The sequence below is a fragment of the Suncus etruscus genome, chromosome 18, assembly GCF_024139225.1.
Source record: "Suncus etruscus isolate mSunEtr1 chromosome 18, mSunEtr1.pri.cur, whole genome shotgun sequence".
Lineage (NCBI taxonomy): Eukaryota > Metazoa > Chordata > Mammalia > Eulipotyphla > Soricidae > Suncus > Suncus etruscus.
Genome location: NC_064865.1, coordinates 1,495,345 through 1,520,552, shown reverse-complemented (window position 1 = coordinate 1,520,552; position 25,208 = coordinate 1,495,345). Strand labels below are relative to the sequence as shown.

Genomic DNA, 25,208 nt, shown 5'->3' with positions numbered 1-25,208 from the left:
GCTTGACTTAGTGCCAAGTCCTCATGGATTGGACAATAGTAGACTGTCAACCACTCACAACCTTACCAGGCTGCAGCCTTGAAGTTCTTTGACTTTGGGCTCTGGCCTTGGCAGTGTCATCTCACCTGAATCCTGGCCCTCGGATTGTGCATCAGGCACACCGTTGTGTTGGACAAGAAGTCTCTTTGTGCCTTAGTGACCCGCCCCTGCAGGCCTAGGAAAATCACGCCTTTCTTTTTTTTTTTTTTTTTTTTTTATTTTGTTTTGTTTTGGTTTGTTTTGGTTTTGGGTTTTGGGTCACACCCGGTAGCCTCAAGGGTCACTCCTGGCTCTATGCTCAGAAATCGCTCCTGGCAGGCTGGGCGGACCATATGAGATGCCGCAGGCTGGGCGGACCATATGGGATGCCGGGATTTGAACCACCGTCCTGCATGCAAGGCATGCATACCTACTTCCATGCCATTTCTCCAGCCCCAAATCATGCCTTTCTAACCCCTGACATTTGACCTTCCCTTTCCTGCTTTCTGGCCCTCAAAGTGTCCCAGGAACAGGAAGAAAAAAGTGAGTGAGGCTGGGGCCTAGGGAATTCCTCGTTGGTGGGGAGGTCTGGTAGCTACTTAACAAAACATAGGGTGGTACAGGGTTCTCAGCGCCCTTTAATTTACACTCAGCACACAGTCCAATTGCTGGAGTAACTCCCTTCGACCAGTGGCAGCTGGTGGAGAAGGCTGGAGACTGGGGTGCTGAAGAGGGTACTCCCCTCAAACTGGCTCTTTGAGCACATGGGCAGGGTTCAGAGCTCATGCTACACTTCTTGACAAAAGTTCAGTAGAAGTTTCTAGAGGTCCCTACTGTGGCCCACATTTTCATTGGGTCTTGAACCCCAAACTGGAGGTGAAATGCAGATTTGGCTGGGAGCTGCTTTCTCTCTCTCTCTCTCCCCCCTCCCTCTTTTCCTCTTTTCGTCTTTCCCTCTCTCCCTTCGTCCCTCTCTCCCTTTCTCTTCCTCTCTCCCTCTTTCTCCCTCCTCTTTACCTCAGCCACCACTTCACCCCCCCCCAGTCTGATGAAGAAGCAGAATTAGATACTTGAGAAAACTTTGCTCTGAGAAATAGTAGGGCTTAAAGCACTTGTCTTGAACACAGCTGACTTTAGTTTCATCATCAGTACCACATGTGCCCCCTCCCGAAGCACCGCTAGAGATCACTCCTGAACACTGAACCTTGGTATGGCCCAAAATCCAAATAAATTGAAGACTTGGCAGGAAATGCCGCAGATAAGGTAATTCTGCAGCAGTCTTAGCTCAAAGCACTAGTGGGATCAGGGTCCCCAAGTCCCTGATGCAGGAACTGAGTTTAGACTTCCTGTCACACTCTTCCTGACTCTTGCTTGGAAAGACAAGTGAGAGAAGTTTGATGGACAAGCCCATATCAGGGTGAGAATGGAAGCCTCCTGCCTTTGGCAGGGACTGACAACAATATGATACACCCTGCATCCCACCAAAATTTATCCACCCACGAGGGAGCCATTTACAGAAGTGCAGAGCTGGCATGAAAACCATCTTCCTTTTTCTCCAATAAGCATCTTTCTTGTATAACTGCAGTCACAGCAACATCCTTAAAAGTTTATGAACTTTTGGGGGGCCATACCATTGGTACTCAGGGGTTACACCTGGTAGGTCCAGGGAGCATACAGGATGTTGCGAGTTGAACTTGAGTTGGCTTCATTCCAGGCATATGCTCTACCTACCCTCTCTCAATATCACTCTAGCACTAAAAGTTTTTAAACTCTTGAGGTGGGAACAGAAAGGCCCCTTTTAGAAGTTCTGGTGCCTGAACTTGAACTTGCACTCAACCCTTTGTATCTCCCTTGTCACTTTGGTTCCTGTATGATGCCCCAAATTGAGCCATCGTGGAGAACCGGTTTCCCAGCAACCAATGTAGAATGTTTTTCCCCCTTTGGATATTGTTCAGTCATGGTTTCATCCAGTTAATTGGACTCCGTGTAATTAGCCTTAATCGTCTTGTTAGGGGCCCCTGCTGGTAATAGCCCAATAGCCAGGAATCCCCCAGGTAGAACAAATGAGCGCTGGGGGGATGACCGCCCCAAACCCTGCACTCTGCATGCTGAGTGGACCGCGGGGATGCAGGGAGGGAAGCAGCATGGAAGTATGAGAGGGCTGGAGGCAGCCTTTCCTCCTGGAACCTGTCCAAGATGCAGTCTGAACAAAGAAGCTTGGAACCTTGGCTGAGAAGGAGAAAAGGTCTCAGAGAGTCTGAGAATCAAGAGTGAGAGATGGGGCCTGAGTGGTGGCGCAAGCGGTAGAGCGTTTGCCTTGCACTGGTTGACCTAGGACAGACCATGGTTCGATCCCCTGGCATCCCATGTGGTCCCCCAAACCAGGAGCACTTTCTGAGCGCATAGCCAGGAGTATCCCCTGAGCATCACCAGGTGTGGCCCAAAAACAAAACGTGAGAGAGGCTTCCTGGTCATTAGATTAGGGAAAGTCTAGGACCGGGGAGGAAGACCAGAAGTTCTGACCAGTGGAAGCTACTGTGTGCATAATCCAGATCTAAGAGGATCACCTGAGGATGGGCCATATTTATGAGTGTTACTGACGGTCAGGCATAGGGCCTGTTACCTTCAGCTGCTTTGGATTCTGCCCTCTGAGGAGCACTTACATAAAACCAAATGCCATGTATGGTTGATTCTGGATTTCTGTGTCACAGAAGAGGAAGCAAACTCAGATTATTTAAGAAACTCTGAGCTGAGAGAGAGAGAGAGAGAGAGAGAGAGAGAGAGAGAGAGAGAGAACACTCAGGGATCAGGGCTGAAGGATCCCAATTTGATCCCCAGTACCACATAGTTTCCAGAGTCAGGACTCTTAATATCCCAGAAGTAACTTCAGTGAACCCCAAACATCATTGGTGTAATCCTGGTGGTCCCTGGAACTGTATGGCCAGAGCATTAACTGTCGGGCCCAGTAGATCAAGTCTAGGCTCCAGACTGCTTGGAATGCCCTCCCAAAACTGAACATTAAGTAAACTTCCCTGTGGCCACAAAGGAAGTAAAGTGCCAAAACAGTGGTTTCCTGATAAAAGTCATCTATCCTACCCCTTTTTACTTAGTTTTTGGCTTTGGGGCCACACCTGGTGATGGAGCTGGGAACTACTCACAGTTTGGTGCTTGGAAGTTACAACCAGTGTTTCTGGGGACTATGAGGGTGCCAGGATAGAATTCAGAGCTTCCAGAAAGCAAAGCATTGTTCAGTCTTTTTAAGACATCTCCCATCCCCATCCCCTTTTTTTTATTTTTTATTTTTGGACCACTCCAGGAGAGTGCTGGAGTCCATCAGTGCTAGAGATCAAACCCAAGCTTCCCCCTTGCAAAGCCAGCACTCCAGCTTTCTCCTTGGCCCCAGAATCACCCCTTTCTACCTCAGCAAAATGTCTTTATTTGAGGAAAACCCTTCAGGCGTTGCTCCTGTCTGGGAGCCTTTGGCTTGGGGATTCAGCTCAGGAACTCTGGTCCATCCCAAGGGCAAGGACCTTGTGAGCAGGGTTCAATGAAGAGGGAGCCTGCTCTCTGGGAGAGTGTAGGGACCGATTGCTGCATAGATTCTGCCCCTCGCTTCACTGATGCTCTTGGCAGACAGATATGCACATGCAGTGCTTTCCTTACATTTGAAAAAAAAAAAAAAGGCTACATGGAGGAGCTATTTCTGACCTAAGCACAGGCTTTCTTTCCCTACAGTGCTCCAAGAGAGAGAGGGGCACCCCTCTCCCATTCCAGTTCTATGGTACAGAGCAAACAGTTGAGGCTGGGAGGAACAAACACACCACAGAGCAACAGCCTGACTCCATCATAGAGGGGGATCTCTCTTTACACATGGTCCAGAATAACTTCACCTCCATTTGGGGTTTGGAGGGGACACACTTTTCCCAGGTAGACAGACCACCCTTGCACTACAATACGATGACCTATTTGCCTGATGTGTATAGATGGGAGCATGTGCACTAGGCAGGGTCCTGTCATTGTCTCCCCAAGCAGTGCTTGGGTCCCATGGTGCCACTCGAGCTACGGGGACACAAAGGTCACACCCCCTGAGCACTATTCAGGACTGCACCAGAGGTGTGGGTGGGAGGGTATGTCCCAGGATAGAACGGGGACTTCAGACATGCAGGACATGAGCTACATTCTAACTCAGAGATGTATAATCTGATTGAGAGCAAGAAGGATCTTATGGGGCTAATTAGGAATTTTATCAGCAGAATGTCCCAATTCTCCATCTAAGAAGAAGTTGATGTCCGAGAATCTTGCCACAGGGCAGCTTCTCTGCCCCCTTTCCAGCTTGTTCAGGAACTCCACTGGTGTCATCTCTCCCCTTTAGGATCCTCTTCCATCTTTTTTTCTTCTTTTTATCTGTTATTAATTTTTTACTTGAATCACCATGAGAGATGCCGTTACAAAACTTCATACCTCTTCCATCTTTATCACCTTGATCTCACTGAGCCCTTTTTCTGTTGTGATGGCTACTTAAAGGGAGTGCGCTTTAGGCACTCTGTGATATCATTCACTAATCTTGTCTTCTGTCCTTACCCCCTTTATAATGGGAGCGGGACCCCTAGGCCTTGAATATCAGAATCAAGATAGGAGCCCTGCAAAGCCCAAAGCCCACCAGCTGCCTCAGTATATCCTCACCACCAAAGCTCCAAACTTCCAAGATTCTCTTCCCTCCCTTTGGCCAGAGTTTGCACACTCAGAGATTTCCTGGTCATCTCTGGAAGATACTTTCTAGGATTCTTCCAGAAACTGTTTTTCTTCTAGAAAGAGTGATTAACTTTAAGACCAAAGGAATCATGTGACACAGTCCAGCAGGGATGGTGAGCACATACAATCGATTTAGTCCAATCTGAAGCCAGAGCTCTTGGCTTCACATTTTCTTTTTTTTTTTTTTTTTTTTTTTGTGGTTTTTGGGTCACACCCGGCAGTGCTCAGGGGTTATTCCTGGCTCCAGGCTCAGAAATTGCTCCTGGCAGGCATGGGGGACCATATGGGGTGCTGGGATTCGAACCGATGACCTCCTGCATGGAGGGCAAACACCTTACCTCCATGCTATCTCTCCAGCCCCTTGGCTTCACATTTTCAAGTTCACAATGAATGAACAGATCAGCGGTGACAGAGCCCCCACCCAGGCTGAGATCCATCTCCTTCTTGCCTGACTTGGATCTGGACCCTTCAGATTTTCAGCTCAAACATATTCTCTACTTAGAGGTCCTCAGGACTGTCTGGCCCCCACTTGAGTGTGGTATCCTCCTTGGCACTGCATTGGCCTCTGACCCTCCCCACATCACTGCACTTGAAGGGTGAGGCCTGCTCAACTTTTACACTGATGGTGAGCATCAAAGGAGAACAGAGACTGGATCCAACACCTCCTGCAGAGCTCCTGCTACCTGCGTGCATGTGCTTAGGACTGTATTCAGTTAAATTAAAAAAAAAAAGTTGTGACCGGAGAGATAGCACAGCGGCGTTTGCCTCGCAAGCAGCCGATCCAGAACCTAAGGTGGTTGGTTCGAATCCCGGCGTCCCATAGGGTCCCCCGTGCCTGCCAGGAGCTATTTCTGAGCAGATAGCCAGGAGTAACCCCAGAGCACCACCAGGTGTGGCCCAAAAATAAAAACAAACAAACAAACAAAAAAGTCTGGAATGTGTGGCACATTCACTCTTCTAGTTTTTAAGTCAGATCCATCTTATATGGCACCTACTTTGACCTTCCCCAGAATTCTAAAGGTGGTCACAGCTAGACTTGTTCCCATTCATAGGCAGTGATGCAGTCTCAGTTCAGGAAACTTGCCAAGATTCAGGGACTCACACCATTGACTGCCATGGATTTTAGTTTGAAGCAGGTTGACTCTATCATCTACTGAATAGTTATAGTTTGTAATTGAAGTGAGCCAATAGCTAATAGTGGTGAAAGAAATCTTCATATGACATGTGTGTGCTTTGTTTTAGGTTCCGACAAATGGACATCCCTAGAAAGAAAACTGTTTAATAAAGCACTGGCCATTTACAGCAAAGACTTTATTTTTGTACAGAAAATGGTAAGCATTGCCCACTTGATTTGGTTTGGGGACATCATTTTCACAAAGAGAACATGGACATACCAGGTCACTGGCCCATTCCCCTCATAGAAGGGATTCCTTTCACCCCTGATTGGTGAAGCACATCATTTGTTTGGTTTGGTATGCCCCTCCATGTTGAGCATATATGGGTAAGGGAGATCATATATTCCTTGGTAGTGCATTGGCGTGCATGGTGGGGGGCTTGTATCTATCTTAATTAAAAGGCACAATTTTTCACATTAGATTAGTATAAATAGACTCTGAACCTCTGGTTTATAATTTACACAACTAATCTCACATATTTTGGACAGAGCCATGTGTCTGGTCATTGTTTTCCTGAAAAATTAGAAAAGTGAGGATTCCTTGTCCCTCCCATCACCCATAGCTTCCAAATGTGTGTATGACCTGCCACCTCCTTTTCAGAAAAACAAATTACTGGAGTTAGAGAGATAGGACCAGCAGGTAGGTCATTTGCTTTGCAGTCAATTCAGGTTTATTCCCAAACATCCCATGTAGTGCCCTGATCTGCACCAGGAGTGATCCCCGAGCACAGAGCCAAGAGCAAGTCCTAAGCACCACTGGATGTCGCTGAAAAACAAAACAAAAAAAAAAGAACAACTTACTCAATACCTTCCCACCCACCTACCTGTCCACACAGAAAAATCCACCTTTATGGGAACCAGCAGGAGCCAAGCCCATTTTCTCCCAAGGCTCCTGCTGCCCTCTATAATCACACACTGTGGGAAACAGTGCTTTAGCCAGGAGCAGTTTCTGGTTGTCCATCTTCGTCGTGATTGTGCAGGAGAAAGATGCTTCTCACATTAAAGCACTTGGCAGCAAAGGACTTTTCCCCGTACATGAAATAGCACTTGATATGGCAGATAGGCTGTAATTGACACCTAATAGGCTTTAATTGACCAAGAGGCAGTTTAGGCGCCAAGTTAAAAACGATTCCGAGCATTGTGTCAGCACCAATGAATGCTGAAATCCTTCAGTTATTAATGTCATTAAGGTGTTCTGGGCCACTGAGCTGCTGTCACAGGGGACAGCCCTCAGGATCGTGGCTGGATCATAGTACTGGGCACCTCACTCCTTAATGTTCAGGCCTGATGCTGGGCATCAAAATCACTGCTCTTGTTAATGTCTACAGAGTTAGATTCACACTGCTGGCCCTGTCTGGAGGCTACCCCACTCTTGGCTGCCATGGTCATGCCCTGTTTTTCCCTGAGTCACCTCCCCCTTGGGACCTAAGTGTCCCAGGCCGTCTTCCTTGAAGGCTCCACACCTAAGTGACTGATGATGAATTCATGTGTTGCTCTTGCCAAGGCTTGGGTGTTTTGAAACTGGGTTATTCTCCTTGCTCCCTGGGCAATTTCTGATGTCAAGATCAGAAGGTGTCTGTGAAAGGACAAACCCTAGAGATAGACTTTTCTGTGCATAGGCGGCTCATTCCTACCCTCCAAAAAAGATAGCTGACCTTTAATCTGTCTCCAGAAAGCCCACGTTAGGAGCCCTGCTTTGAACCCAGAAACTTAAGAATTCAAGTTTCTTTCTTTAAAATCGGCCTTGGACCAAGGATTTGACGCAAGAAGTAGAGTATGCCTTGCTTGTTCAGGACCCTGAGTTCAGCTGGGTATGACTTCTATAAAATAATTTTTTTTGCATGAACTCTTTTCATTTTCAGTAGATGAGCAAGGCCAGACTTGTTCCTACAAAAGCTAAGCGCCTATTATATCTTTTCTTATGTACCTGTTCGAGGAACATTTTTTATGAGTAGATTTTGAAGGTCAACCTGTCAGAGAACCAAGCACATTCAATAAAAAACACGTTGCTTTATGGATTAAAAAAAATGTTTAAGGCTAGAGAGACAGTCCAGAGGTGAAGGAACTTGAATTGTATTCTTGCATGTGACTGACCCACGTTTAACTCCTGTCACCTCAAAATGTCCCTCAGCACCACCAAGTAGTGATTCCTGAGTACAGTCAAGAGCAAGCTCTGAGTACCACCAAGCATAGCCTACACACCAGATAATAATAATAACAATAATAATATCTCTATGTATTAATCTAAAAAAAGTCTCCAGGAGGGATCATGGGAAGTGGGGAGGTTGTTTACTATAATAGTTTACTATCAGTTGCAAACCAATCCAGAGAATTGCGAGGGAGAAAAGTAGCTAGAAACCTGTTTCCTTGCTCTGTGATAGTAAGGAGGCTTCTCATCCTATATTCTTTTTTCTTCCTCCTGTATTATTTATATCACCTCTTCCTCCTACTCCTTATCACAAACATTGTCATCTCTAGTCCTAAAATAAGCCAGGCCTGTGTGTTGACCCCTGCTGGCACTGACTCTGAGCTGGCTCTTACCGGCAGGTGAAGTCTAAGACAGTGGCCCAGTGTGTGGAGTACTACTACACATGGAAGAAGATCATGCGCTTGGGGCGGAAACACCGGACACGCCTGGCAGAGATCATTGATGACTGTGTGGTGAGTGAAGCCCAGTCGATGCCTATGCTGGCCCCACCCCCGCACCTTGCCCAGGTTAGTGAGTGGCTTGGGGAGGCTCTGGGCTTGTGGTCAAGTCTGCACCTTGTGGGATTCAGGCCTGGGCATCCTGTTTCTGGGTGAGGGAAGGGAAACAAGAGGACGGGGAGATGGAGGCAGAGAGCTGGCTAGCATTTCGAGGCAGGTTGTAGACAGTGAAGCCCCAATCAGCCCCAGATGTCTGGCTCGATTGTTTTGTAAGCAGGTGCCCTAATGTCCACACAATAGTCCTTCCTGCTCCTTCCATGTCACACATACTACTGGCCAGAGACCATAACACACTTCCAGAAGATAAAGGAATCCCCAGATCTTAACCGAGTATCCCTAATGCATGAACAAAGAGGAGCTGACTTCAATCTAGAACTGGAAATAACCCATTCTTGAAAACCTGTTTCACAGTACATAAAGATGCTCATCTGTATCCCTGATACTGATTTCTTTTTTTTTTTTTGGTTTTTGGGCCACACCCTGTGACGCTCAGGGGTTACTCCTGGCTATGCGCTCAGAAGTTGCTCCTGGCTTCTTGGGGGACCATATGGGATGCCGGGGGATCGAACCGAGGTCCGTCCTAGGCTAGCGCAGGCAAGGCAGGCACCTTACCTCCAGCGCCACCGCCCGGCCCCCCTGATACTGATTTCTTTCATGGGCAGACATCCAGCACTATTTGCACTTTAAATACAAATGTAAATATGGCACAAGATTGAAGTCTCTGAGTTCTATGCATGGGAGGCACTATTCATTATTTCCTCTTACATGTTCTGGTTGAATCTCTGACCATAGCCAAGGAAGCTCCTTTCTTCACTATTTGGCAGAGTGTTCATTCACATGTGTGTCTGTAAAACATCTTTGGTGCCAGTTCCTCAAGAGCATCCTCTACAGAGAGCAGGACAGGGACTTTAGAGCGGGCATGAAGATAAGTAAATATTTGCATTTTGGGTTGTGTCCCAGCATTGTGACCACTTGTACAGATTCTTTTATTTTCTCTTTTTTTTTTTGTTTGTTTGTTTTTGGGTTTTGGGTCACACCCAGCAGCGCTCAGGGGTTACTCCTGGCTCTGTGCTCAGAAATCGTTCCTGGCAGGCACGGAGGACCATATGAGATGCAGAATTCAAACCACCATTTGACCTGAGTCGGCAGCATGCAAGGCAAACACCCTGCTATTTCTCCAGCCCTAAGTTCTTTTTCTTATAGGCACTCACCTGGCACTTGTTTGTTCCTGGGCACACATATTGACTCATTTGGTCCGTTGATCAGTTCTGAGTGAGAAGCAGTGGCCCAGAGGCCAGCTAACTTGGCCATGTCCAATAACTGGACTGTGTTTAGAAGCCCAATTCCCTGGTGTATTCCGTAAGTCAGATGCAAATTCCCGAGAAGAGATGGCAAGGGGTGGCTTGTTAAAGCCTGGGGCCGGAGAGATAGTTTGGAGGTAAAGCATTTGCCTTGCATGCAGATGGACAGTGGTTCGAATCCCCCATCCCATATCATCCCCTGAGCCTGCCAGGGGCGATTTCTGAGCGTAGAGCCAGGAGGAACCCCTGAGTGCTGCTGGGTGTGACCCACAAACAACAACAAAAACAACAACAACAAAAATAACCTTAAAGCCCAAGTTCCTCACTAAAACTTGAACCCAACTATGAAAAGTTTATGCAGGCCCGGAGAAATAGCACAGCGGTGTTTGCCTTGCAAACAGCCAATCCAGGACCAAAGGTGATTGGTTCGAATCCCTGTGTCCCATATGGTCCCCCGTGCCTGCCAGGAGCTATTTCTGAGCAGATAGCCAGGAGTAACCCCTGAGCACCACCGGGTGTGGCCCAAAAACCAAAAAAAAAGAAAAAAGAAAAGAAAAGTTTATGCATATGCAGATTTATGACAGCCTAAGTAAACCAGCACCTACATAATATAACAGTGTTGCCTTTCTGGGTTTTATTTGGCCTGTATAAATAGTAAAGTCTCATCAGACTAGTTTTTTGCTCATCTGTGGCCTCTCATTACAAAAATCATTGAGTGGCTGCAAGGGCAGGCACAGATGATGCAGAGGACTGGAGTATGTGAGCGGCCCACAGAGGCCTGCATGCATGATCTAAGCACTACTGGAACAGTCCCTGAAGCATTGAGCTAGGAGTAACCTCTAAGCATTGCCCAGTGTGGTTCAAAATAAAGAAAAATCAAGAGGGTCGGAACAATAGCACAGTGGGTAGGACGTTTGCCTTTGCACACAGCCGACTCAGGTTCCAACCCCGCATCCCAAATGGTCTCCTGAGCCTGTCAGTACTGATTCTGAGCTCAGAGCCAGGAGTAACCCCTGAGCACCACTGGATGTGGCCCAGAAACAAACAAACAAACAAAAAATGGAGAAAAGGCCGTGACTTCTTCTCAAAAACAACACATAGCTATTGCTATGGTTGTCCCGGTCCTGGAATCCTAACTAGCCTTTGCCCTAATCCCTCCACACACATCCCAGAGTCTGTCATAGCTGAGTGCATGTGTTACATATCATGAAAAGTTGACTGGGACACCAAAGAGTATTTAAAAGCAGTGTAAGGGAGCCAGAAGGTCTTAGATAAGACTTCAGGATTCCCATCCACTCCCCCAACCACTCCCTCATTCCTCAGACAGACTTTGAGGCCCCTGAGCGAGCCAGGGGCTTGCCCAGGGTGGTACAGAGCACAACTTTCTGCATGAGTAGTATAAGTAGTAAACTTGGTGAGCACAAAGAACCCCAGCCTGGAGAGTTCTGTTTAGTGAGAGTTTGATTTGGGAAGAAGGTGGAATCAAAGGACACAGGTGTCTTGTGAGCTTGGGTGCTACAGAGGGACAGACCCATGTCTGGCCTGATATTAGTGCTTTGTTAGTATTCACTAAATAAATGGAGGCATATTTGAAGGTATGGGTTATTCAGGTAATCACCCCACACACTATCTGGGAACTCAGTGGGAAAGCAAGGTGAAGGGGCTGTTAAGGAAGATTTTCCTACACAAGGCAGATCCCATACCTCAGGCCCACAGAGCTTTGGAGAGGTATCCAGGAAGGCCTTGAGCTACATGAATACCCCAACCCTTCCCATGGAGGAGAGGTTCCTGCTCAGGGCCATTTGTCAGGGGCCAGAGATAGGCCATAACAGCAACCACATCCTGCCACTTATCAGCTGGGGATAGACAAAATGATAGAGGCCAAGGTGACTCTGGCTACTGAAGACACAGCAGCACCTTCTGAGGAAAATGGGCCATGTAGGAATGAAAACCTAGTAACTCAGGAGAGCGCAAATGTTCGGCTGAGGAACAGAATTCTACTCTGTCCTGTGAGCCTGTCCAGGACCTCTGGAGTGAGTGGCTCTCCTAATCCTGAACTTCGAGAGTCTCCTGAAGGGACAGATGAGCATTGCTCACAGGTGGGATTCTATGGGAGATGGTGAGGTAGAAGAGAAGACTGAGAAATGTTTGTTCTCTAAGGAGCCAGGATGCACTCAGTGTCAGCAGGCATAGCCTACGGCCCCAGAGGGCCTCCCAACCTTTTAGATGGAAGAAGGGAACTGAGGTAGGAGGGCAGCACACCAAGCACAACTTCCTGCCCTACACATAGCACTATCGTGGAGGGTAGTGGATCTGTGAGTATGTCTTAGGAGCAGCACAATGTTGAGCTAAATGCTTGCCTTGAATGTGACTGATTCATTCAAATCCCTGACACTGCATATGGTCCTCCAAACACCACCATGTGTGATTCCTGAACAGAAAGCCAGAAGTCATCTCTGAGCACTGTCAGATATGGCCCAAAGACCCTCCCTAAAATTTCTCACACACAGCACAATTCAAGAATTTGGCTGAGGAGAGAAGACTGTCAGGCCCACAGTGGTGAAGATAAAGAATTCATGAGGGGCCTAGAATGGGAGAGAGAGCGAGCTATATGGGGGTTAAAACATTTGCCTCGGAGCCGGGCGGTGGCGCTAAAGGTAAGGTGCCTGCCTTGCCTGCGCTAGCCTTGGATGGACCGCGGTTCGATCCCCCGGAGTCCCATATGGTCCCCAAGCCAGGAGCAACTTCTGAGTGCATAGCCAGGAGTAACCCCTGAGCGTCACCGGGTGTGGCCCAAAAACCAAACCAAAACAAAACAAAACAAAAAAAACATTTGCCTTATGCATAGCTGACCCAGATTAAATCCCTTTACCACATACCACATATGATCTCCCCATTCCCCCAGAACTGACCCTGGGGCACAGCCAGGACTAAGCCATGGTTTGCCCCCCTCAAAACCAAACAAACAAAAAAGACATTTTGTCACTTCATTTGTCTCTACCACAGACCATTTATGAACCTGGAGAGACTTCCTGTCTCCAATATTCAGAGGTGCTGCTGCTTTTAGTATTTCTAAGTCTAGAAATATCATTAGAGCCCTGTGTTAATGATAGTGTAATAGAACATTGTACTCGCCTCCGTTTCTGCCCTTTAATGGGAGAGATCTCCGGCCAGCAGCTTTCTCTCAACCAGGACAGAAGGTAGAAGGCGAATACAAATAATTCACAAGTGTTAAGCTCTTTTGTGAACACCTAGAAAATTAAGCCGTAGAAGTTAATAAAACGCTCAAGCAGAGTTCCTGTCAAGAGGTTTATTGAGGGAGCAAGCAGAGTTTTTATGCCCTGCTTCAGTGGGAGGAGCAAAAACATAGGATTGAAACTTAAACCAATCAGATTTGTACAGGTACAACGATTTTAACCAATGGGAGCAGACACATTTTGATGGCGGGAAGGATAAGGAGAAACCTGGCAGGATGGGGGGAGGGGAAGCAAATCCTTAATAGATCTTACAGTTTAAACCTTACAAAAACCTATCTATAATTGCGTTGTATGAGAGCAGTTACAAAAACAGGTTCCATGGAAAGATTTAAGGAATCTAGTTAAGCCAGATTCTCTGTGGTGAGCTAAATTTATTTGCAGGGTTCTTTTGGCTCAGGGCTATGCAAACTTATGGCTTGAATCAGGCAGCGGTGAAAAATCCATTGAATATGTGGGTGTACGGTCGCCCACAGAACATGTATATCAAAATGGGTTTCTGGGCTTTTGCATCAAGAAAACTTGTAATGCAGTGGTTGGGGGAGGCAGGATGGGGGGGGCACACCCTGCAGTGCTCAGAGTTGCTCCAGGTGTGACTTTGTGAAGCCAGGATCAAACCCAGGGTTGCCATGTGCAAAACCTGGTACATCTGGCAGCGCTCAAGGGTTCCTCTTGACTCTGTGCTCAGAAATCACTCTTGGCAAGCTCGGAGGACCATATGGGATGCCAGGAATCGGACCCAGGTTCATCTTGGGTCTGCCGCGTGCAAGGCAAACACTCTATCGTTGTGCTCTCTCCAGCCCCCTGTAATGCACTTTTTTTTTTTTTTTTGGCCACATCCAGTGATGCTCAGGGGTTACTCCTGGCTATGTGCTCAGAAGTCACTCCTGGCTTGGGGGACCATATGGGACGCCGGGGGTTCGAACCACGGTCCATCCTAGGCTAGCGCTGGCAAGGCAGACACCTTACCTCTAGTGCCACTGTGCCAGCCCCTGTAATGCACTTTTTAAATATCAGTTCAACCTCTTCATCAGACCTATGACCTTGGGGAAATTTTGGCCACATTGTTAAAAAAGAAAAATGTATCCATGGCAGTTGTAAAAACTAGAAACTCTGTGTGTGTGTGTGTGTGTGTGTGTGTGTGTGTGTGTGTGTGTGTGTGTGTGTGTGTCTGATTCAAGGCAGGCAGCTGGCAGGTTTCTATGATCATCATCATCCTGAGCAACTGTTATACTCAACTTGTGTCATATGTTTGTGTCTGTATGTGTGTGTTCAGTTCCTGGAGATCAAGTCCAGGGCATCTTAATCCACATTATACATTTCTCAAAATGCAAACTCAAAATGCTTGAGAAATAAAATCTCCTCTAGCCCAAGTGGGTGGCTCAGCTATCCCCAGTACTTCAAGACCCACAGCATTGCATCTTGGATCCTTGTTGAACTAGAATTATTGGTGGAACATAAGACCTCCTAAGGACTGCTTGGAAAGCAGGGAAGAAATGTAGATAGAGAGACAGACAGGCAGATATATCTAGATATAGCTCTCCTCCTTAGGAAACTTGTTTTGTGGATGCAAAGTTATTGAATACCCAGTTGAATCTACAACCGCTTTCTCCAGGCTATATATGCTCACCTTCTACCAATTTTAGATATTGCTGAATGTTTCATTTCCCAACACATCTTAAAAAATGGCCCAACTTGTTGATACAAAGTTCTACGTTAGAATCTTTTTTTTTCTTCTATCTTTGTCACTTTTTGTGAGCCATATGGTTCCATAATAAATCATTTTGTGAACTTGTATATATTGCCAGTTAAAATAAAACCTCTAAATTCCTCAGACATGGTAAACACAGTACAGTATAATTTAATCTATAATTTTGTGGCTGTGTGGGATATTTCTTCTAAGTTTTTAAACCAAATGGCATTGTGAGGAAATTGTACTTATAACAAGTACCATGAAAAAAAACTGCCATTTAATTTATTCTAAATGTCAAAGCTAGAAGAGCAAGAGATAGTTCAATAAATCGGAGCACATGTTTTGCATATTGAGACCCAGGTTTAATGCCCTGTACCACATGGTCCCCTGAACACCATCAGGAGTCCCCCTATCCCCCAGCACTGAATCAAGAGTAACTCCTGGGGCCGGAGAGATAGCATGGAGGTAAGGCGTTTACCTTTCATGCAGAAGGTCATCGTTTAGAATCCTGGCGTCCCATATGGTCCCCCGTGCCTGCCAGGAGCAATTTCTGAGCACGGAGCCAGGAAAAAACCCTGAGCACTGCCAGGTGTGACCCAAAAACCACACACAAAAAACGAAGAGTAACTTCTTAGTACAGCTGGGTGTAGTCCCAAAGCCAAAATAAATAAATGCTAAGCTATAAGCCATGGTCTGTCTTATAAACTATTTCAGACCATGAAGAATGTGACACATGGTTTTACCTAAAACTCTGAGATTGACAGATTTGGATTCATAGGAAACAAAGCATGTTGACGAGAAATCATCCTGTGTGTTCTAGGTTAGTAAAAACCCTGCAGCTTTATCCGGAATCCCTAAAAAGTGTCATAAAACTACATCTGTAGGGTCTCACCAAAGCCTTTTCAGCACAAATACTCATCTCTAATCAGTCCTGACTAGCCCTGGAGCTGGCACCATTTTTTAAAAGGACTCTGTTGATCTATCTTACAATAAATGCAGGCAATGGTCCAGTCAGGGGAGTGCCTGCTGATCTTGTCTTTCTCTCCTCAGCCCAAACTGGAGAGAAGTTCAGGGTACCTATGCTGTTCACCTTGAGGAAGGCACGAGCTGGTTGTCCTGAAGAAGCAAAGGGGGACAGAGTTGCTGAAAGAGTTACTCGTTATACAAACACCCTACTTTTTTTGGTGTTGCTCAGGGGCTACACCTGGCTCACTGCTGGGGAATGGCTCCTGGTAGTGAGAAAAAGCACATGACAGAGAAAGGCCACTCCTAGCTTTCTCCCTCTCCACAGCATTCTGTGTGGCCCAGAATAGTGCAGGTATGCCTCACAGCACTGCATTAAGGCTGTCAACAGGTCTGGGGCAGCCAGCCAGCTGCACTTCTCCCTTGGAAGTATGTTATATGCATGATGCATAAAAGCAATGGTAGGGGCCAGAAAGGTAGATCAGCAGTTTAGCACTTGCTTTGCATGTATCTGACCTGGGTTCGATCCCTGACAACCAAGCCCACCAGGAAATATTCCTGAGTGCAGAGTCGAGGAGTAAGCCCTGAGCACTGCAAGGTATGAACCCAAAAACTGAAAGGGGGAGTGGGAATCACAATAGGTTTTAAATCTTTGTAAGGGTGAAGCATCAGAGAAGGTCATACCATCTTGTGGCCTGGGTAGTCTGAGCTACCAACAACTAGGACAGCCTGCTGAGTCGGGGTCAATGGGCCCCCAGCAAAAGGGAGATGCTCTCTTCCTTGTGCAGGCATCGCCCACTCCCTGCCTATGCATATTTGTAGACAAGTGACAGCAGGGCCCAGGTCAGTTATTTAATGAACCTCAAATCCTTCAAGAGCAGCCTTTTAGAGCCCCAGTTCTTCCCCCAGGGGGTTGTTGTTTATTCCTTCAGTCTGAAGAAAGCACTCAGCAGCAGCATGCAGCCTCTCTCCGGGCCTGTGGGCTCTGTTCATCACTACAAATGCCATTTGGGGGATCTCTTCCTTTTGCTCCAACTCCAGACAAGTGAAGAAGAAGAGGAGCTGGAAGAAGAGGAGGAGGACCCAGACGAAGATAGGAAATGCGCCCGAGAAGAGGAGAGTGAAGTGCCCAAGTCTCCAGAGCCCCCACCAGGCCCAAATCTGGCAGCCACTGAGGGGCCGCCCATGCAGGCTTTGAGCCAACCCTCCAGTTCCTTCATCTGTGAAATGCCCAACTGTGGAGCTGTAAGTGTTGCTGTCTCCTCGGGGCATCTTGTGAGGGCCAAAGGGCTGTGCCTGGCTTTAGGAAACAAAGGAGTAAGTTAGGAAGCCACGTAAGGCACTGGCCTCACTTGTGTGAGACTCTGGGTGCAATCCTCAGCAACGCATGCCCCCCCAATATGCATGCACACCCCCCGCCCTTCTGTTCTTGAATACTAAAATTAAAAGAGCAAAACTGACCTAAACTATGGACATTAAATTAAAACACATAGGGCTGGAGTGATCATATCGTGGGTAGGGCACCTGCCTTTCACAAGGCCAACTTGAATTCCATTCCAACACCCCGTATGTCCTCCAAGTACGGTTAGGAGTGATCCCTAAGTAAACACCTCCATATAGCCCAAAAACAAAAATAGGAATAAAATTGGAAGCACAAAACCACCCCACGCCAACCCAGCCCCGGCTGAGATGGTTGGATGCAGATTAACTGAAAGAAAACTTGGGTACGGCCACTCAGAATCTACCTGGACCTGAGCCTGCATAACCCGTGAATGGGTTTCAAATTGTTCACCTTGACACCCCGCCCCATGCACCCCACCCTGGTCCTCGATTGTCTTGAGTGGTTGTGTTTTACCTTAGTCACACAGAGATGTTCTTAAGGTTCTTACTCAAAAATGCCAACAGTGCCCCCTTCACAGGCAGCCTGAGGCCCCACAAGTGAGCGCTTCTTTGTTGTATGGGATAATACTGCCTTCAGAGCATAGGCAATGCGGCTTGTGGAGTCTGTCATTCCAACAAAGGAAGCTACCATCTTTAAAATGTCTAGATTCTAAAGCAGAACCCGCTGTGATTCACATGTCAGAGAAATTAAATAGTACAAAAAATAATAAGGGAGCTAGGGGCTCTAGACAAGTTGTATTAGCTTTGCAAAGAACATATGAATTTGCTCGCTTGTGCCTGTCTTTGGTTTTAATGACCTGAACATCCCACTTTGTCACTGCCATTTGCTACAGAATGTCCACTCAAAGTGATGAGGATGGTTCTCTAAATGACAATATTTCTGGGGCCAAGGAGATAATATAGTGGGTAGGGCACTTGCCTTGCATGGGTTCAATCTTCACTCCATGTGGTCCTTGATCCCTAAGCACAAAGTCAGGAGTAAGCCCTGAGCACCACCAGGTGTGGCCTCAAAGCCACAGCTACAGCTTTCCAGCCCCAGAGTTCAGTAGAGTGCTGAGATGGGATGTTCCACTTTCAGGCGAGCTTTAAATGACTGGCCAGACCCGTCCCTTTTGTGCTCATCCTGTATAAAAAAGAAGAAAATGGGACATCAGAGACAGTTTTCAAAATGGACCTGGGCAAAACAGTCACAGTCTTCGCCACTGGCCTCCCAGCTGTGTTCTCAAGGGCTTCTGGGAAGACTCAGAGCTGAACGAACAAATTAACTTCCAGGGTGCTACCTCTATTTTACCCCAAGCACCTTTAAACTTTGGAATAATATTTGATCTGTGTGTAAACCCTGGCTTCAATTCCTGACACCACTAAAACAAAAGCTAAGAAAGGAAAATAGAAAAGGGGAAAGCCCACGCCTAAGTGGTTTTTGAAAACAAATCAAATCCCCTCACCTGATAGATGAGGAAAAAATCGTCCTGATGTACCTATCCTAGGAGGAACGACTCTTTTAGAAGCATCCAGACTTCTAGATGTGGTTTGGTTCTTTCTGACATATCACTGCCCCTCCTGTTGTCTGCTGTAGCAACGTGGGGGGTTTGCTGGCATTTGTGCATTTGCTGGTGCAGTTCGGGGTTGCTAAGCCGCTGTGCCCTGTCATTAGACTGTTTCTGCTGCATGTTTTTGCCACTGAGTAATCAATGACCCTGATTTCCTTTTCAGGACTGTAGATGTTATGTCACTCCCTTTCTTCCCCAGGTGTTCAGCTCCCGACAGGCACTGAATGGCCACGCCCGCATTCATGGAGGCACCAACCAGGTGACCAAAGCCCGGGGTGCTGCCCCGTCTGGCAAGCAGAAGGCTGGCAGTGCCCAGAGCGGGTACTGCTCGGTGAAGAGCTCGCCCTCTCACAGCACGACCAGCGGCGAGACAGACCCCACCACTATCTTCCCTTGCAAGGAGTGTGGCAAGTAGGTAGAAGTAACCGGAACTGAGTTTGGGATGAATAATGGTTCTGGATAGTGTTGGTTCAAGATGGTCCTAGGTTTCTTTCTTTTTTTTTTTTTTTTTGGTTTTGGTTTTGGTTTTTGTTTTCGTTTTTGCTCCACACCCGGTAGTGCTCAGGGGTTACTCCTGGCTCTCCCCTCAGAAATTGCTCCTGGTAGGCATAGGGAACCATATGGGATGCCTGGATTCTAACCACCATCTGTTCAAATCAGCTGCATGCAAGGCAAATGCCCTACTGCTGTGCTATATCTCTCTGGCCCGGTCTGAGGTTTCTTCAGCTAGAAAAAGAACCCAGATGCTCTGAATTCCTCCCCTCTCCTTCGTAGGACCTACAGGGTGGCTGGGCCCTGTCTGATTCAGAAGAACATTGTTCTGATGTTCTAAAGCCTGTCTTAAGGAGGAATATTTTCAGGGCTGTAGAAATAGTACAGCAGGTAAGACATTGCCTTGTGTGCAGCTGACCTGCGTTTGATCTCCACATAATGTCCTCTTGAGTACTGCCAGGAGTGAACCCTAAGTGCAAAGTCATGAGTAAACCCTGAGCACCTCCAGTTATGGCCCAAAGCTCCCCGCCACCAAAACAAAGAAACATTTTCCAACGGCTAATTTATTTGTCATCTTTGTCCTTGTTCATGTAGAATGTCAATCATAAGCATTACAGTAATAACAGCTAATGGCTACCAAGCACTTATCTAAACTTCTTATACATAAGTTTATTTAATGCTCATACAGAGACTCACATATGGGGCCAATACTGCTTTCATCCTTGTTTTACAAATGAGGATTGGGGCCGGAGAGATAGCATGGAGGTAAGGCATTTGCCTTTCATGCAGAAGGTCATCGGTTCGAATCCCAGCGTCCCATATGGTCCCCCTGTGCCTGCCAGGAGCAATTTCTGAGCATGGAGCCAGGAATAACCCCTGAGCACTGCCGGGTGTGACCCAAAAATCACAAAAAAAAAAAAAAAAATGAGGATGGAAGTCAGAAGACATGACTTGACTCCAGAACATCCACAAGTAGGAGTGGAGTGAGGAGTGGAGAACATTCACAAGAGGAGTGAGACCTGAGCTATGCTATATCTTCACTGGCAGAGTCCAGCCCTGCCCATTGCGCCATCCTGCTGCTGGGCAGTGTTCAGTTAGATAGGTGGGGGAAGTTCAGCCTATTCAGGCTCCCCCCATTCACTGGTGGTCTCCCAGGTGTGGCCATGATGCCGTCTAACTGTCACCACAGGGAAAGAACCATTTGATCTTTTTGGTGCAATTCAGAATGTCTGTCTCTTCTATTAAATTGTGGAGATTGGAGAGATAGCACAGCGGCGTTTGCCTTGCAAGCAGCCGATCCAGCACCAAAGGTGGTTGGTTCGAATCCCAGTGTCCCATATGGTCCCCCGTGCCTGCCAGGAGCCGTTTCTGAGCAGACAGCCAGGAGTAACCCCTGAGCACCACTGGGTGTGGCCCAAAAAAACCAAAAAAAAAAAAAAAAAATTGTGGAGATTGGATACACTATGTCCACTTGACTTGCCCTGGAACTGAAAGGTGGGCCATGTAGGTCTGGTGCCAGCACCTTCCAGCCCCTCCTCCCCAGATGACTACAGATCTTTATTTTGCTGGGTAGAGACCAAATACATTTTCATTGGTAGTATATCAAGCTCATTGGCCATCTTTCAGGGCCCAATCATTAATTGTCTCTCTTGTCTGGTTTGAATGTTTTCTATCAGTGTTTGGGCACAGGGGTTGCCAGGAAGATAGCACAAATGATCGGACAGGTGTGCAAACTGCACAAGGCCCTGGGTCCATCCCCAGACCTTATATGGTTCCTTGAGCAGAGAACCTTGGTTCTGAGCACAACTGGGTGTGGACCAAAAAAGCAAGGAAGGGAGGGAGGGAGGAACTATAGGGAAAGGGGGACTGGACTGCATGTGCACATGGCGATCAAATGAAGACAGAGACCAGGGGTAGATGTGTTACTTCAGGCTTTGTGTCCATCTTTCTTTAATGTTGAATAGTTTTACTTAAAAGCTAGAAGAGAAGAGAGCGCATGTTCCATAAAGCGAAATTGTGTACCCCAAGGTTGTATGTTCATGACACCCAGAGGGAGTGATAGGTTCTTTTTTTGTTTGTTTGTTTTTTTGTTTTTGTTTTTGGTCCACACCCAATGACCCTCAGGGGTTACTCCTGGTTTGTGGGTCCAAATGGGACGCCAGGGATTGAACCCAGGGATGGGTTCTTTTGCAAAGGGAAGTAGAAGAGGTCCGTAAGGTGATTTGGTGATTCTCAGGATGGTTCAAAGAGCCTAGTGAGAGAGAGGAAGGGGACCTCTTCATTCAGAATTTCCTCTTTGCTGCCCCAAAGAGGAAGGTTGTTTCCCACCCCAGGTTCCAGGGCCCCTCCTCTTTCCCAATGGCAGTCCACACATCCACCATTCCCTGCCGGAAGTCTGTGTCTCTGGGAGCTTCCTTCTCCAGATCTCACCTTTTTTCTTCACAGGGTCTTCTTTAAGATCAAGAGTCGCAATGCACACATGAAGACACACCGGCAGCAGGAGGAGCAGCAGAGGCAGAAGGCACAGAAGGCGGCCTTCGCAGCGGAAATGGCGGCCACCATCGAGAGGACTACAGGGCCAACTGGGGCGCCAGGGCTGCTGCCCTTGGACCAGCTGAACCTCATCAAACCTATTAAAGACGTGAGCATCCTCGATGATGATGTGGTACAGCAATTGGGTGGCGTCATGGAAGAGGCTGAGGTCATGGACACGAATCTCCTCCTAGAGGATCAAGAATCCGTCCTGCTGCAGGGGGACGCGGAACTCTAAACCCTGGGGTCTCACTGGTAGACCACATACCCCTAAGGCCTCCATCATCATCGTTCCCAAGTCAGGAATCCTGGTCTGCCTGCCTGTTTCATAACCATTTTAAACTACCTGTTTAAAAAGTGGTCATTTTATTCAGGTTTGCGGGGGAAAACAATGCCAGTTTTCTTTTATTTAAAATAATGTTTTTTGTTCTGTGGGAGGTTGGAAGGAATACATAATTGGCACAACTCTTTTTTCTTTTTTAAAGAGGCATTTCATCTGGCCTGCATTACCATGAACTCCTTCCTTGAGGAAGGAAACTGAGGCTCGTGTGCTTTTGCTTTCAGAAAACAGCCATCTTGGTTGCATTTTATCCCAAAGCTTGCTGTGAATGAGTGACTGTGATTGTGTGTGTGAGTGTGTGTGTGTGAGTGTGTTAGAGAGAGAGAGAGAGACAGAGAAAGAGAGAGAGAGAGAGAGAGAGAGAGAGAGAGAGAGAGAGAGAGAGAGAGAGAGAATGTGTCTTTCCATGCAAACAGATGCTTGTGTATGAGGCAGGCTCCCCTCTTTTGAGCTGGGACCTGGGCCATCCTTTCCACCAAGAGTTATTTTTGTTCCGTTCTGACCTCACTCTGTAGTTACCCTGACCTTGGCATCTTCACGACTCTTTGCTAGGGGTGCGGCTTTCCAGGGAGCAAAACAAGCCCACAACTTTTCCTTAGCACACACATCATCTGAAGAGTTGGTTGACCAAATGTGAAAATAAGTTTCCTCTCTGTAGAGCCCGTCATCCAGTGTCCTGATTCTAGGAACTGAGTCCTGTGTCATTCAGGCTTCTGTGCCTCGGCCCTGAACTGGTCCAGAGAGCAAGCTGACATCTTCCATGTTCCCCCATTCTGGCTGACAGTCATGTATCGAGACTTCTCTCCAGATTGGGGGCCTATCTGGAAGGAAATGAACCCAACTATTAATTTGCCATGGCTGTTTTTAGGAGCATTGGTTGAAGGGCATCCATCAAATGCCAAGAAGTGTTTTTTGACCTCAAAACTAGATTGGAACATACTTTTTTTTTCTTTGCAACACTGTTAATGGTCAGTGGAGTTCTGAAATTACTCTGTGCCACTTGGAAATACTGTGAAAACCTCATTCACTGGGATTTTGCTTTAATTCGTTGATGCTGGACTGAAGTTGACCTTGATGTTAACTCTAAGGAAAAAGAATTGTCTACTTTGTTAGCAGATACCAGGCAAATAGCGAGGAAGGCCGACAAAAATGGTTTCAGATACCATTTTAGCTACTATGTTTGCATTCAGACAATGAACGTATTCATTAAAGTCATTTACCAAAGCTATTCTAGAATTTTCCAAGCCACATCACTTTGTTCTGCCTCTTCCCGTCCCTGTTGGCAGGGTTCCTGTTGGTACTTGAAGGTAATAAAACTATAATCCTTCAAAATGTGGCAGTGAGCTCAGGCCTTTGAACTGAGTCAGTCTGACCCATTCCACTCTTGAGGCACCTGAGTGCACCTTTCAGACAGCCCCAGCAGACAGGACTGCTTTGGGGGATCCCCTTCTACTTAACCAGGTGTAACTTCCCAAGTGGGGCCTCAGTGGCCCAGGCCAACCCAGCTAGGCGTGCTCCTCAGCTCCAGGCAAAGGTGGCAGAACTGCTGGGCCAGTGCTGGTTCTTAGTTGCCTGGCATTAGAAAGTGCATGGAAGCATGAGGCTAGGACCCGAACATCCTAGGTAGGCTCTATAAAAGCGTTTGGCTCCTGCTCCTGGCCCACAGCGGCCCTTCCCAGGCCGTAATTATGAAATCTCAGGAAAGCCATGACAGAAGAGAAATACGAACACTCTTGGCATTTCTGTTTGCGGGAAAGCAGTCTTGAAGAGTTCTTCATCTTTTCTTTACTATGTAAGACAAAACTTTTTGCGTGCTGCCATTTCAGATAGGTTATTCTCTCCTAAGTATTAATTTAAGAACTGCCTGGGTGCTGCATCCACTCTGACAGAACTATTCTGGAATATTCTGACTGTGCTTACGGCTGCCGGCATCTGTCCAAGTGACAACTTCCTCTGCTTGCAGGTGTCAGAGAGAAATTGGGGAATACTTCTGCTGTGGGGTCTCTGGAAACGTATCTGTCAAAGGAGCCAACACCCAGGAAAATGTTTATAAAGCAAATACATTCACTCTGTTTGGAGACGTGCCCAGCCGTTCTAGTTTTACACATGACAAATAGAGTTGCCAAGACAGAAACTTTAGTGCACCATTTACTGTTGATTTTCCATGCGTTTTTTGACTTGAAACAACCAAAGAACTCCTTCATGAGACAGTTCAAATTCCCGAATTCGTTTTTCTCCACCATAACCAACTTTAAGAATTGACTTCATAGCAACCTAATTGCACTCCATGATTCTGCCTGCATGAGTGTGTGGTATTCGAGCTCCCTTAGCGCCCCCTTCCTCCCCACCCTGAGAACTTCTCGCCCTTGTGGTTCACGTCTTCACCACGGTCACTGTTTACTATCAGATGGCTTTTCATTAGTGACTTTAGACCTCTTTGAGAAAGCTTGTATATAAAAAGTTAACAGATATATTTTATGGAAAACCCATCTTATTTTCAAATATATTTAACTGCTGTTATATTTTATTAGAGGAAGGTTGTAAATATTTTCTAGGAGTTCTATTGTAAAGAAAAGTATTTTTGAAAAAAAAAAAACCTAATGTAATAAAAAAGGAAAACATTTTTAAATAGTGGTGGTGATTGCTTCCTGTTCTGGCTTCGCAGTGTTCTGTTCTCAGCCAATAACTTGCATGTCTTCCCGTTTCAGGATGTGATTGATTCAGGCTTGCACTATTATAAGTTGACATCATAATATCTAGTGTGCTGAACTGTATTTTCCCCGGAATGCCAGTCCCTGGGTCCATAGCCAACGCACTATGTATAGCATACTCCTAATTTTTCTTTTGTAATGTGTGTATTTTTCATAAGGATTTTATGTAACATTTTGGCAAAAAGAGGACAGTATTTTCTAGTGAATTTTATAATACATTTTGCTAAAAATGTTTCTTCCTAGGTCAGTTTTTGTTAAGGTGAACCAAAAGTCTTATTTTACCAGGGGTTTAAAAATTAAAAAGTTTGAAGCTTGAAAGCA

The 25,208-nt window shown here is 46.7% G+C and overlaps 1 protein-coding gene across 3 annotated transcripts in view; it reads left to right on the top strand.

Moving 5' to 3' along the window:
- The window catches only part of TRERF1 (transcriptional regulating factor 1), a 41,025-nt gene extending 18,546 nt beyond the window's left edge, over window positions 1–22,479 (top strand). For 2 of the 3 annotated variants that reach the window (XM_049764907.1, XM_049764905.1), the window contains 5 exons: window positions 6,013–6,101; window positions 8,492–8,605; window positions 16,903–17,106; window positions 19,012–19,223; window positions 21,750–22,479. In XM_049764907.1, the coding sequence (XP_049620864.1) occupies window positions 6,013–6,101; window positions 8,492–8,605; window positions 16,903–17,106; window positions 19,012–19,223; window positions 21,750–22,074 (944 nt within the window). In that variant the 3' untranslated portion in view covers window positions 22,075–22,479. Of the gene's footprint in view, window positions 1–6,012; window positions 6,102–8,491; window positions 8,606–16,902; window positions 17,107–18,975; window positions 19,224–21,749 lie in introns of all 3 variants that reach the window. The other variant, XM_049764906.1, reaches the window with a different exon arrangement.
- Window positions 22,480–25,208: the final 2,729 nt, after the last annotated feature.